This window comes from Lepidochelys kempii, chromosome 1, assembly GCF_965140265.1.
Source record: "Lepidochelys kempii isolate rLepKem1 chromosome 1, rLepKem1.hap2, whole genome shotgun sequence".
NCBI lineage: Eukaryota > Metazoa > Chordata > Testudines > Cheloniidae > Lepidochelys > Lepidochelys kempii.
In genome coordinates, this window is record NC_133256.1 from 12,749,145 (window position 1) to 12,764,156 (window position 15,012).

General features: G+C 45.8%; 1 protein-coding gene across 5 annotated transcripts in view; it reads left to right on the plus strand.

Moving 5' to 3' along the window:
* The window catches only part of GDPD5 (glycerophosphodiester phosphodiesterase domain containing 5), a 340,619-nt gene that overhangs the window by 250,186 nt on the left and 75,421 nt on the right, over positions 1 to 15,012 (plus strand). For all 5 annotated transcript variants that reach the window (XM_073334875.1, XM_073334846.1, XM_073334855.1 and 2 more), the window contains 2 exons: positions 13,644 to 13,737; positions 14,469 to 14,528. In XM_073334875.1, coding sequence (XP_073190976.1) covers positions 13,644 to 13,737; positions 14,469 to 14,528 — 154 coding nt within the window. The remainder of the gene's footprint in view (positions 1 to 13,643; positions 13,738 to 14,468; positions 14,529 to 15,012) is intronic.

The window sequence follows — 15,012 nt, forward strand, 5'->3', positions numbered from 1 at the left end:
GATGCAAAATTTGGGCACCCCATTATGAAAGCTTCTGGGAAGGCTGCTTTGGTCACCATATGCCCCATCATATGGGAGGAAGGTGTTGCTTATTAAAATTTAACGTTAATGGAACCCATGGTCCCAGTGACAGGGTCGGTAGCCCTGGGTGAGTGGATGGCATTGGGAAGAAATCTCCCACGTATAATAAAAGTAGCTGCGGAAGATGCTAACTGGACTGGAAATAGCAGGACTCTGTATATGCATTAAGCCACTCAAGCATCACAGTTTGATGTTAAAAATGGGCCAGTTGCTCGGTATGTACCAGACCCCAATTAGCCACCTGCTTTGGGATGCATTCAAGTCCTGACAGCAGTGGTGTACAGAAACAGCACTGTTTTAAAAATAGCCTAAAATTCTATGAAAATAATAGGAAAGAGGATGGTAACTCAGTGTGAAGCTTTAATTACTGTGAGGCTAATTCTGGGGATGGAGGAAACATCACTTTCCACTGTCTACACACAGGCACACTCTGGCTTTTTCAGCATAGCTGTTTGCGATGTAATAAAATGCACTGGTGACCAAAAAAGTGCCCAGCCAAGTGGCAGTAGGAGAAGCAGGAGCACCTGTGTGGTCCAGGCAGAGACGCTTGCGCTGGTAATTGACATGCAGGCAGTATGAGCGAGGATCCTCTTTAAACCTGGCCTCTGTTGAGGTCCCAACAAGCCAACAGCTGCTGGTGATAGTGAGACAAGTGGTGGCCTGTCACCCCATTCTCTACCTCTGCACCGTCTGTTTTTTCATTCACCAGTCATCCAGTTGCAATCTAGAGTGTAAATTCTTTAAGGTGTGGGGGCTGTCTTCATAGAGTACAATGAGCCCCTGATCCCTGCTTGGGGCCCTTAACCCCATCAAGGTTATGAAGATTTTTTAAAAAATGATTGTGATGTGGCCAGCTGGCCATCTGCAGTGCCTGCCATCTCTCTCTCAAAAGCAGTGCCAGTGGCCCTCTTCAACCTGTCCCAATTAAAGTGTGAAAAGAAAATAATAGTGTAACTATAATCGTAAACAAATTGTTATACACACATGCACCCTATTGCATTCTGCCTGTCTGAAGCTGCACCTGCAATTTCAAATGGATCGAGTATTCTTCATTTCCTGACCCAGAGTTTTGCAAACGCATTGCCAGGTGCTGCTAATCAGCTGCCACCACTCACCTGAAAGGCAGCTGCACTCCACAGATCAGTGTGGTAATCCCTGTGTATAGTTTGTATAACATATTAAGGGCCCAGCCCTGCACAGATTTCCCCAGGTGAGCAATCCCACTGAGTTAAACTGGTTATTCATGTGGATAATGTGGTTCACGTAGGCAGATGTTCGCAGGATGGGGCCCTGAACTTGACAAGAGTTATGGAGTCCTTTGGGTTGAAGTGTAGTACAGAGACAAACCAAAACCACAGCTTGACATGTATTGCTACAGGCTTTTATCCTTTATCAAAAAGGCTGGCAGCCCTGAATATGCAATGACCTTCCCAGCTTTTATGCTTCATGCCTCAAAAATAAGTAAATGTTTTAAATTTATTGCCTGGAGTGATTCCTTTTGGTGCATATATTCAGCTGACTTTATTTCAAGTCACCACTGCCTAGAGGTCATAGCTTCATAGTCAAACCACGGATGGAAAAAGGGAGGGTACATGAGGCTTTGGAACTAGCAGGCTAGATCCTATTCTCCTCTAAGTCTATATAATAAATTCTTATTTCCTGTTTTCATCTAGATTCTGGGGAACATGGATCTGTTTTTTATAACACAGTAATACAGTTTTTAAACTTGAATATTAAACATCAAGTGAAGACTTTCATTAAAATCCAGGGGGAGTTTAAGGGATGTAGATGGCAAAAGCAATAAATGCACGGAACAGTATATATCTGAGCCGTGTGATGCTCAGCAGTTCAGGCGCTCATGAGTGTCTGTGAACCCTTCCTCCCCACTTCAGTTTGTGTGGCTCACATTCCCTTATTTTCTGGATCTAGGAATCAGGATAGAAATCTTGAGCTGGGTGCCTGTATTCAAAGAGGAGCACCAAGTGATGTATTCATGGAGGTCTGTGCTGCTATGCTGACAGGCTGTCATATTTTGTATCCATCAAATCTGCATCAGGGGGTGTAGCTTTATTCCTAAATATAATGGGCTGTAGTGATGAAGCCTGGTGTTCATGAATGTGTGGATCACCAGATCTATGCCGGATAGGATAGGGCCACTTGCAGATTGAAGTGGGCGTGTGACAGACATGACAATGTTCTGGACAAATATTACTGAATGAAGTTAAATCTTGTTGAATTAAGTTTAATTAGTTGAGTTTGTTGCATTAAAAATCCAAAGGTTTATGCATTGTTGTGGGATTGCATGGAACTTCTTGAGGAGGGAGACGTGATTCATGCAAGTTGTGGGAGGTGTTAGGAACTTGAAAGAACTGGCTGGGACAATACATGTGAAGTGGATTTCCTTGGAGGCCCTTGGGGGGCCTGGAGAGAGAAACCCATTGTCTTCTGGTTACCTGCTCCTGGAAACTCCTAATCAAAGCCACCTAGGCTGTGTAAAGGATGGACTACACTTTCCATGAGTGCTCTTGTTCTGAGCAAAGGCTGTTATGAACTTGAAACCACAGGAAAATTCTTGTGTGTGGTTTGAAGCACAGCTCACCTGACAGAGCCCATGTTGGAGTTGGGGTGATCTCTGGTGAGCTTATCAGCATGTGTGTAGGTTCTTTTATTGTTTTGAATGTTTTCTCTGTAATGCTTTGTACATTACAAATAAATGTTTACTTAGAAAAAACTGTGTGGTAACTTACTTTGTTGTTAGTCTCTGAAGAGAAAACAAAGGGCAGGCACTGGCCTGTTGCGGTAGTCTGCCTTGCTGAGGGATCACAGTGTAGGCAGGAAACTGTTCAGCCTGGAAATACCCTGGTTGGAAGGGAGAAAGATGCGTCTCTCTGCCCAGGAGAGGTGATGGCCGGGGGAGCCAGAAGCCTGAGTGTGGGTGTGCTTGCTGTATGACAGAGTGGGAGGTATGGTCACCCTGAACTGTGACGGACATCTCTTGCCGCTGTGGCAGTCTGGGCATCCAGCAGCACTGAGGAGTCCAAAAGGACCCTCAGACTGGGGTCCAGCTTAACAATTAGAGGCCAGAAATCTTCACTAGCAGAGGAAGTTATGGAGAAGATGAGTTCTTCCAGCTGCTTCCCTCTTCATGTCAGCATCTCCTCAGTCTTGCCTGGGTTCAGCAGCTCTTCTCCTTGCTGCTAGTCTTGGCCAAGGACTGTGAAAGGTGGATGATCGGGGCCTTTTGCCTTTGCAAATGCTGTGTGAACTGTGCGCTGCTGGCACGTCATTCTGCATTGTCTCATGAGCTCTTCATCAGCTTCATGGTATGACGTATTCACTGAATGACATGGGCAGAGGCTTGAAACTTTTGGGATTCTGCAGACCAGATCCACACACAATAGGTTGGAAGAGCCATAGGATCCAGGTATCCTGACTCCCGGTTCTCTATTCCAGACCCCACGGCCCATTATGTGGTTGGTAGTGCTCCCCACTGTTGTGTTAGGAACTTGGGTGTGAACCTTTCAATAGGATTCAAGCCGTGGATCAGCAGAGCTAGGAGTGCCGTGAAGGCAGCATGTTTTGATTTTTTTGAGTGGACTATGGAGGCAAAATCAACCAAGCGGTGCTCTAGGACTCAGAAGTTCAGGTGGCCATGCCAAAGCAAACTTGTGAGTTGGCATTGCCTCACATGTCCAGCACTCAACCTCTCCTCCCTGCCGCATGAGAGGATTCAACTGCAATTGTGTTTTAAGTCTAGAAAATAACCCACTGCAGAGCCCAACGGATGTCTTTCTACTTTGCTTCCAAAAACATGGAACCTCACCACAGCGGGGAACTGAGCACAGGGCAAGATTTAAAATTATATTTAGGATCAGAATTAGGTTTACAAAAGCTGGGAGAGGGGCTTTCCGGGTCAGGATTTATTTGCACCAGTGTACCTAAGTGCTACAGGGATCTGCCCCTGCTTTCATTGAAGTCATTCAGGAAAATTCCCATGTAGTCCCGTGGGGACAGGACTGGGCTCAAGATCCTGCATTACACTTGGACACAAGGTGTGAGGAAGAAGGAGGATCCAACTGCCGACATCCTGTCTTTTGTGGATTTACAGAAGATGGTTTGATATGAGTCCGTGGGAGTTAAATGTATTTTGGGGCTATTTTTTTTCTCTTTCCGGTCCTTTTGTCTGCAGACTGAGCATTGTTTGAAGACTGTTCTTGTTAAAGTCTCAGTAACTCTAATGCTACAGATGAATATAACGAGGTTCCCAAGTCATCTTAAGAAGCCCTTGCACATGAGAAGAGTGAAGTGCAGTTTGGGGGCAGCAGTCCCAGGAACTCCAGGGGTTTCTTTAGTATTTGTTGTGCAAATCCCTGAAGAGTCAATGTCTGTTTTCTAACCATGTCAGTGTACGTGTCACTGCCCATTTTTCCCTTTTGCTCCTTTCCTCTCTATTGGTTGCTGCAGAGAGCAGGTGCTCTGGTTGATTCTATAGAACTTTTTGGCAGGCGAGTCAGATTAGGGGATGGCAAAGAGCCACATGGGGGGAAAGCACACACTTGCTCAAGTCATCTTACTGGCAGCGCTTCGTGATCTAAAGCATTTCCAAGAGCTGGCACAGGAAATCAAACACATACATCTGTATGGGGTCTCCACTGGAGAGAACATGTGGCTTCAGCTGTTGTATAACTTTGTATAACTTTTGTCAGCAGGGGATACTCTCTATTTGGCAAGACAGAGAGCTGGAGTCCAAGTTCATCTTGTTTCATTGGGTTCACTGATCCTTACATGAAAACTGGCAATACGGTAGTCTCTTTAATTACCGCTTAGGTCTGGGAGAGTTTTATTGGGAAGTGGCTTTCCATTTAAATACAGATTTGACATTTGAAGTCCAGTGAGAAGAGGGTAGTATCACTTACAGCGCTGATTGTGGTCTACTTGGTTCAAGCTATTATCGTTATTCTTATTATCATCTTATTATTATTATCTTATTATTAATAAGAGTTATTATCGTTAACTCTTTCACCATCAGCAATCTCTACCCTGCCAATAGAGATGGGTGGGAAGCAGGCACGGAAGAAGACTGAACCAATCTCCCTGCACTGGAGAGAAAGGAATCAAAAGCTGAGAAGGAGATAGTGAAAAGGGATGTGGGGAACATGGGGAAAGGGTGCACAAGAAAGGCTGAAGTAAAGAGACACCAAAATGCGTGTAGAAGGAGAAGTGAGAAGCTGAAGCAAGGGAAGGATTTAGGAAAGACAAAAACATCTGGGAGAATGAGTGAATTTTTTCATTGAATGTCAATTTAGTGGATGATCATTTTAGCAGGTGGGGTGGGTTAGGATGTGGAAATAGCCCCCTGGGTGTGGGGTGGGGAGCAACTGAGAGTTGCTGCAGGGAGGAAAGGGAAGGTGGGCAGGCAGGGAATAGGGAGCGAAACAGAGATGAGATAGGGCAGAAAGAGAAACAAAGAGCAAACAGGGTGGTCAAGAAGGCCCAGTGCTTGGACAATTTCAGTTCCTGGTTGAAGAACAGCTGGCTGAAGCGGAACCCAAGCAAAATGGGGGTGATGCTGGTGGGTAGAGGAAAGCACCTGGAAGAGACTGTGGCCATGGTGCAGCCTCTGTGGAGGAAGGTACACACCCACAACTGGCCGGTACAGTTCGTAGTGATTACTCACTGATTCTACCTTCTTCGTTTGGCCAGGAGGCTCCACCCTATCCTGGCAGACAGTGACCTGGCTTAATTACTCGCGTCTCCGTCACTGCTCATGTGGATTACAGCAGTGCAGTAATCCTAGGTGTGAAACCATCAGTGCTTGGGGAAACTCCAGCTAGAACAGAACCCTGCAATGTGTCTCCTCTGCAACACGGGCTGCTGCAAGCACCTCCAACTTGTCCTTTGCTCGCTATACTGGCTTCTCATAGAATAGTGGGTCATTTTCAAGGGTCTCAGTCCTCCTTTTCAAGGCATACAGTGGCCTGGGTCCAGCATATCTACAAGAGCCTAAAGCTCTGGGATGAAGAATGTGGTCCACAACTCTGCTGCTCTGGCTCAATGGAACTTTCTACCCCCGGGTAAAGAGCATGTGTTCAGGGGGCAGAGCTTTCATAGGGGCTGTTCCCAGACTGTGGAACAAACTCCACAGGGCCTGAGGACCATCATAAACCACCATCTTCCACTCCTGGTGCAGGACCACCTCTGACCTGCCTTTGCCAAATGACACATACAGCAAGGTGTACAGCTTAAAAAAAGAAATGAAATTAGAAAAAAATGACAACCCCTCCCACCAAAATAAAACACTCCATTGCATGTACAAGTCTCCCCCTGGAGAGACAATGAACGATATGTGATAGGTGTCAGTCATGTCTCTTAACGCCCTGCTGGCAGGCGCTCGGACGCAGTGGGGATGTGGGCAGCATAAGATATTGTGGAGATGAGTGTATCTGCCCACTGTACAATGGTGAATGCAACAATGCTGAACAAATAACTCTTTGCTACACACAAGCTGTGATGTCCTTGATCTTTGCACAAGTCTCCCATTGACATCCGTGGGAGATTGTGGTTTGTGACGCAGCTAATACACAACATTTAAAAGTGGAATTCAGTTCTTTGCACAGAAAGTTTGACACCTCATCTCTCCTGCTCTGAATAGACAGGCGCATTGAAGACTGAACCAGAGGGAGAAGGTGGGAGGTGTGGGGGCAAAGGTTACAGATACAATATGATGAGTATTACCTTGTTTTGAATGGGGGTTTTATGTATTTTTCTTATTTTTAAGGGACATGGTTTTTTTGCTTGTTCAATCCCCAGCTCTGTAGTGCACCCTCTGTGGGCTGTTTGACCTACTTGCAATAAGTTGGTGGCCTCGTTCCAGCTTCTAGTGGCCAGTTTTCCACATCTCCAAAAATCACCTTCTCGATTAAGCCTCTTTCTTCTCAAGCTCAGCAGAGATTGGACAAAGGACTGAGTGGGTCATAGGGATTGAGCTCCTTTTTCTTTCCTCTACGTGGGCCCGCCAGGTCAGGGTTATGGCACACCCATGGTGTGGGGGAAGCCTACATATCCGCTTCCTGTGCCAGAAGTGGTTCTGCCCATAAATAGAGCTTTCAGCCTCCTGGGCTCTCAGTCAGGCACCTTATACAACACTAAATCTCCCACACGCAATCTGGTCTGATCGCTTCTTATCCATAACAGTATTATCCTTTCTAGTGAAAAGACTTTAATTAAGGACTAAGATGCACAGAAATTATCACTTGCCCAAGGTCACACAGCAAAGCAGTAGCCAAGCCAGGACTAGAACTCAGGAATCCTGCATCAATCCCTTCTCTAATCACCAGAACATACCAGCTCCCCAACTTTCCTGAAGTCCTCTAAGCAAACGAGCACCTAACCTGGTAGACATGCTTGCCTTACACCAGGGGTGGCCAACCTGGGGCTCCGGAGCCACGTGCGGCTCTTCAGAAGTTAATACGCGGCTCCTTGTACAGGCACCGACTCCGGGGCTGGAGCTACAGGCACCAACTTTCCAATGTGCTCGGGGGTGCTCACGGCTCAACCCCTGGCTCTGCCACAGGCCCTGCCCCCACCCCACCCCTTCCCACCCCCTCTTCTGTGCCTGCAGGGCCCTCACTCCTCTCCCCCACCCCCAACCTCCTGCACACCACAAAACAGCTGATTGGGAGGTGCGGGGAGGGAGGGGGAGTCACTGATCGGTGGGGCTGCCAGTGGGCTGGAGGCACTGGGAGCAGGGGTGGGGAGAGCAGATGGAGGGGCTGCTGACATATTACTGTGGCTCTTTGGTAATGTACATTGTGTTGTAGTAGCCAGGCAAGGAACGAACAGACTTCAACAGGACTTTATTTTTTAAAGTGGAAACCTCTTTTCCAAGCTGCTGTTGCACCCTCAGTAGCTCTCCCTCAGCCTCTTCAACTCCTCTCCCCTCCTTCCTGTTTCCTGTCCTTTCAGACTCCCAACAGCCAGTGCTCCCAATTCTAATAATTACAAGCAACATGCGAACACTGCATTCCATCTTCTCTTAAGAAACTCTCCCAGTTACAATAAACATTGTTGTTCTAACCACAGGAACAAATAGGAAACAAGGCACTAACTGTGACAGAAATATTACACTAAAAACTCTATAGATACTACATAACATAGTCTCTAGTCCAGACAGGTGGTTGTCTGGGTCTGACAGGCCGTCTCTCAAGCCCCGGTTCCAGTGCAATGTCTTGTTGTGTTGATACTACAGTGAAGTCATCCAATGCAGACTGGGTATTGGCATAATCTCCTCTTGGTGCATAGGCAGGTGCAAGATAAGAAGCATTCCATACCCACCCATCAGAAAGTCAATAGATGTAAGGTCCCTTCTTCTCTATGATTTTAAGAGGAGCTGTGAATTTATGGTCCCCTTTGCGTAAAATTCCATTTATGGTCCCCTTTGCGTAAATTTTCGTATTCTAACGAAGGAACCACACTCAAACTTTGATTCCTTAGCACCCCACCACTTGTCTGTGAAAGCCTTAGACTTTGCTTGGTTCTGTTCAACTGTTTTTCTCACATCATCCTTGGTTGGGGCCTCAGGTCGTGCCTTTAACAATCCAGCAAGGTTCAGTTTAGTATTCATCTGTTTCCCATGCAGTAACTCTGCGGGTGATCTTTGCATTGTGGCACGTCATGTAGCTCGGTATGCTTGCAAGAAATCAGTAGTGAAGGTTATCCACAATCGCCCTTCCAGTTTAGCAGTTTGCCAACTTTCTTTCAAACTTCTGTTAAACCAGTGGTTCTCAACCGTGGTCCACCGTTTGTTCAGGGAAAGCCCCTGGCACACCAGGCTAGTTTGTTTACCTTCAGCGTCCGCAGGTTCAGCCGATCGCGGCTCCCACTGGCCACGGTTCACCGTCCCAGGCCAATGGGGGTTGCGGGAAACGGCGCGGGCCGAGGGATGTGCTGGCCACCGCTTCCAGCAGTTCCCATTGGCCTGGAGCGGAACCACAGCCAGTGGGAGCCGCAATCAGCCCAACCTGCGGATGCGGCAGGTAAACAAACCAGCCCAGAGCACCAGGGACTTTCCCTGAACAAATGGTGGACCACAGTTGAGAACCACTGTGTTAAACCGTTCGATTTCCCCATTGGCTTGAGGATAGTATACGGACGACCTTCTGTGTAAAATGTTCCTCTCTGCTAGAAAAGTTTCAAACTCTAGGGAAGTAAATTGACTACCATTATCTGAAACCAGTTCTTTGGGGTTACCTTCCTTGCTAGAAACTGAAGAGAGGAACTTAATTACTGTAGCAGACGAGATTTGCGATGTAAACACTACCTCAGGCCATTTACTGAAATAGTCTATTAAGGTGATGGCGTAATGACAGTCAATTGGAGCAGTATCAAAGGGTCCTACAATGTCAATCGCCACTTTTCCCCATGTAGATTCAGGAAGAGGAACAGGCTGTAATGGAGGGGTACATGTCACTGCTGTCTTATCATGCATTTGGCAAGTGACACAGGATTTTATGAGTGCTTCAGTTTGAGAGTCCATCCCTGGCCACCAATACAGATCCAGTAGTCGTTTTGTTCTGACAATTCCTTTTTGAGTATCGTGTGCCAGGTGTATGGGTTTTGACTGTAATTCTTCCGGCACAAGTAGCCGGTGTGTACCTCGTAGCACACAGCCATCGAGCAAAGAAAGTTCATACTGAACTCTAAAATGAGGCAGCAAAACTGGGTCAAGGTTTTTAGGGTTTCTGGGCCATCTTTGTCAGAAATTCCCATGGTTTTTGTTGAATTGGACACGCTGAACAAGCAGCTTGAAATTGTTCTCTTCTAACTGCAGTAAGAGTGCTTGTAATAAGTGCAACTATTACATCCTCATCCTCTGGTGCACCATCTGGTGAAGGCAAAGGCAGGTGAGAAAGGCAATCAGCTATCACATTTTGGTTTCCAAGCTTATATTCCAGTTCATAATTGAAAGAGAGTAGTCTTGCAGACCATCTAGCAATATGATATCCTGCTCTTCCCAGTCCTTTCGTGGTGAGCAATGTTGTCAAAGGGCTGTGGTCTGTGCGCAACTTGAACGTGCAGCCCCACAGGTAAGTTCTCCATTTTTCAGTAGCCCGGACACAAGCAAGTGCTGCTTTTTCGACTGCAGAATATTTTCTCTCAGTATTACTTAGTGTCCTTGAAGCAAATGCAACAGTCCTCTCTGTGTTGTCCTAATGAAGTTGTGTGAGGACAGCCCCAAGTCCATAATCAGACGCATCAGTTACAATTGTGGGCAAAGCAGGACTGAATAGTGCAAGTACTGGACTATGTACAATCAAGTCTTTTGCCCTTTCGAAACTAGCTTGTGCATCCATTGTCCACACTGAGGTTGAACTTCCCCATAGTAATTCTCGTAACGGTTCAATGACAGAAGCATAATTGGGAATGAATTTTGCATACCAGGAGGAAAGACCCAAGAAGGAACGTAAGGTTTGCAAATCTGTTGGAGGAGAAGCATTTGAAATTGCCAGGATATGAGTCGGATCAGGTTTTAGTCCAACCTGTGAAATTGTATGCCCCAGAAAGGAGAGTTCAGTTTGTCTAAATTTGCATTTGGACCTATTGAGCTTGAGGCCTGCTTTGCTGATGCAGTTTAGTACAGACTGCAGGTTATTGTCATGCTCCTCTGAAGTATTTCCAAACACAATGATAATATCCAAATAGCACTGAACTCCATGTTGATTCTTCAAAATCAATGACATCATTTTTTGGAAGGCACTTGAGGCTGATGCGAGACAGTATGGAACACGTTTAAAACGGAATAGTCCCTCGTGTAATAAATGATGTGAGGTCTCTTCTATCTTCATGCATCATAACCTGGTGATATGCGTTCTGCGAATCAAGAGCAGAAAACATCTTTGCTCCACAGAGTTCTGCAAATACTTCTTCTATGTGAGGAAGAGGATGGCTGTCAATCACAATAGCTTTATTTGGCTCACTTAAGTCCACACAAAGGCGAATGCCTCCATCCTTCTTCTGCATCACTACTATAAGTGAAACCCATTCTGAGGAGTTAATCTCTTCAATAATGTCCTCTTGAACAAGTTTTCTAAGTTCCTCTGAAACAGCTTCCCTGACTGAAGGTGGTAAGCGCCGTAACTTCTGTCGTACAGGCATCACATTATTCCGTATTTTAACTTTATGCAGAAACCCATAAGCACAGACGAGTTTCTCCTCAACCTGGTGTTGGGTCCCAGCTGAAACTGGTGTGTGTACCGCAAGAGTGCTTTGCTGAGGAAGATCAATTTGTCCATTAACTACGCTGAGATATAAAGCAGCTAATAAATCTCTGCCAAGGATGGGAGTGCCTTTGTGGACAATATAGAGCTCTGCAGTTACACAGCAATCACCAAAAGTAACTATTGCTGCAGGCAGCCATGTACTGGAATATGGTTTTTCAAATAGCACACCAAGTGAAGGTTGGGTTCAGTAAGAGGCACATCTTTAAAGTAATGCAAATAGATGGAATCAAGTAGTATAGATACTGCTGAGCCAGTGTCCAACATTAGCTGAATAGAGTGTGATTTGACTGAGGGTATGGCGGAAACGTTTTCCATGCACTTTATTTGTTCTGGAATATGTGCAGTAGTGATTTTGTCCACACTCAGCACAGTAACATCTGGTATTGTAACTGCATGCACCTGTTGATTGAACTGTCTGCTGCGACATACTTTAGCAAAACGTCTAATCTTTTTGCAATGATTGCACTGAGCTACTTTTGCTGGACATCCTGTGTAGCTTGCAAGGTGTTGTGGGGATCCACAGCAAAAGCATGCTTTTACTGTATTTTGAATTTGCTTATTTGGTGGTTTTTCATTAGTTTTCCTCTTGTAATTGTTTGTCTGCAGCAATAGTGAACTTTTCTGCAAAGGAGTCACAGCCTGGACTGTGCCTCCTGTATCCATGCTCATTATTTTGGCTTCAGCTGTCGCTGACTCAATCTGGGTAGCAATGGTTATTGCTTTTTCTAGTGTACTTTGTGGTTCCAGAAGTAAACATTCTCTTACACAAAGCATGGTTTTTTCTTAATGAGCTGGTCTCTAATCATCTCATTTGCCATATTCCCAAAGTCACAAGTTGCAATCATACTCCTCAGGGAAGCAATATACTGCATCATAGTCTCCCCTGGTTTCTCCTCATGCTGGCAAAATCTGTAGCAATTAGCTACTACGTTCACTTTTGGTACAAAAAAGTTCTTTAATGCAGTGAGTGCAGTCTCATATTTATCGTCTGCAAGGGGAAAAGTGTAAAATATATGCTGCCCTTCTGCTCCAAGGCAGTGGATTAGCAGAGCAGGCTTTCTTACTTCAGAAATCTCTGTAGCACTGATTGCAAGCAGATAAGTCTCAAACGTATGGATCCAGGCAGTAAAAGCAATTGGAGGCTCACTTGGGCTTTGTACAAAGGGTGCAGGTGGGTTCAGAGGCAGAAGATCCATCCTTGTCGCCAAAATGTTGTAGTAGCCAGGCAAGGTACGAACAAACTTCAACAGGACTTTATTTTTTAAAGTGGAAACCTCTTTTCCAAGCTGCTGCTGCACCCTCAGTAGCTCTCCCTCGGCCTCTTCAACTCCTCTCCCCTCCTTCCTGTTTCCTGTCCTTTCAGACTCCCAACAGCCAGTGCTCCCAATTCTGATAATTACAAGCAACATCTAAACACCACACATTGATAAATTCTGGCTCGTACTCAGGCTCAGGTTGGTCACCCCTGCCTTACACCGTCATACACCCTGTGTCTACACAGCAATTAAACACCTGCGGCTGGCCCAGGTCAGTTGACTTGGGCTGAGGGGCTATAAAATGGCTGTCTAGACATTCGGGATCAGGCTGGGTCCCCCCTCACAGGGTCCTGAGCCCAAATATCTGCACCCCAATTTCACAGCCCAAGCACCACTAGCCCAAGTCAGAGGAGCCAGGCCAGCCATGGGTGTTTAACTGGTGTGTAGACATACCCTAAAAGGCTGTTTTTTGGAAGAATTGGTTGACGCCTTCCAGTTTCTGTGGTCTGGCTCTGAAATGTAGATCAGATGCAATTTCTATCACCACCACCTTCCCCTCTGCTAGGAACCCAGGACTTGAATAGAGCACCATTGTGGATAGCTTAACTCTTATTTTCCTCCCTGTCTTTCACTTCTGATTTTACCTATATATTGTTGTTGGATTGGTGAAATGGCTGGTCTGTGAATGCCAGGTACTGGTTTGAAGCTGCTGTTCCAGCTGGAATATTTGTCTGTCTCTTTGGTGGTTTATATGGAATTATTTTTTTAAACCCAAACCCCAGTGTATTTTCCCCCATAGCACAGTATCAGTATTTAATGTGATTGTGTAACTCCTGGTTTCCCAAGAGGGATCAGTACCCAAATATTGGGGGTTGTTGTTTTTTTTAATGACTTGTTTGTTTCATTTCCCATCTCTGATCTGCTTGGTGGGAAGGGAAAGGCCTTCTCTCTAATCCTTGTTTAATCAAGCAGAGTTGCTGAGCTATTGGCTCACTCCCTAATCTTTGTTTTCATACTTATCTTCCAGGTATTTATATAACCGAATGGGATATTGGAGTGACTGGTCCATTCCAATACTTGTAACAGCTGCTACTGGCTTTCTGTATATCACAGCATTATTGGTATGTAAGATAAAATCCCTCTATGAAAGCTTGTGTAGAAAACCGGAGCGTGAATGTCTGTGCAAAGGGGTTTATGAAATCTTACTGTCGGGAATGGCTTAGTTCTGTACAGTGTGTTTCTCATGTGCTCTCACCCTTAAACAGCCCGGAGTAAATGCAAAAATTTCAGCTTGGGATGACAACTGTGCGGTTCCACCATCAGACCTGCTGGCTGTGTCGCTTGCCGAAATTGCAACGCATGTGTTCGTGCTGCAGCTGGCCTCCTGAGAAATAGATCTCTCCGGTGTCTCATATTCATGATGGTTTCAGTCCTGTCTGCTCTTGCAGCACCAGGTTTTGGTCCCTCGGTCCTGGGCAAAAACTGCTTCACTGCGTCCTGGGCTGCCAGGGCCAGTATTTTCAAGCTGATGCTTCAGCAGGCAGCAAATTCTTGCCTGACGCAGTGTAGATAGTGCCTTGGGCCAGCTCCATGGCCCTGGGCAGTAACACAATAGTAGTTTCCCTCTCAAGGGGGATAAAAGTCCATTTATTAGATTATTTTTATGAAGAGCACTCTTCTGTACAATTGCCACGGTCTTAAACCTTCCTGCCAACCCCATCCTATAACTGCTTTTCTTCCATGCCATTAAGCAATGTCTTATTGAAGGTGCATTTTCTCCACATGCTGAATGAACATGTATAGCTTGTCCGTTCTGATCTCTGACTGGCTTCTCTTTTGATTGTCCTTTCAGATTTTAGCACTATGTCACATAGCTGTGGGACAGCAAATGAACCTACACTGGCTCCACAAGGTAAATTGCTCCTTCTCAGTTAGGAAACCACCAAGGATCTGAGTAAACCAAAGAAGACTGAAGGAATGTATGGAGGTCCCAAAACGTATTGCTCATGGAGGGGTGTCAGAACTACTTGGCTGGCTGCAGCACTTGACTTTAAATCTTGGCGGGGGGAGGGGGTGGGGGAGGGGGAGACGTATCCCAGCCTGTTACATAGGAAGTAGAACCAAAACCTTCCCTTCTCTCAGCTACTAAAGATCCCATTGCCCCAGTCTGGATAATTTGGTTTTTGCCTGCCACAAATTCCCCAGGCATTTCCTGCCACAAATTGTATGTGCTCTTGGAAACAGTCGCCACATTTCACCCACTGGTGGCGGTTTTTCAGTGGGGCGGAGAGATTCCTGTATGTTTTGCTAGATAAAGGGTGCTATATAACTGTTAGCTTTTTACCTGGGTTCCTGTGGCTGATGGCAAATGCAGAGTCATGTGAAATTATGGTGAA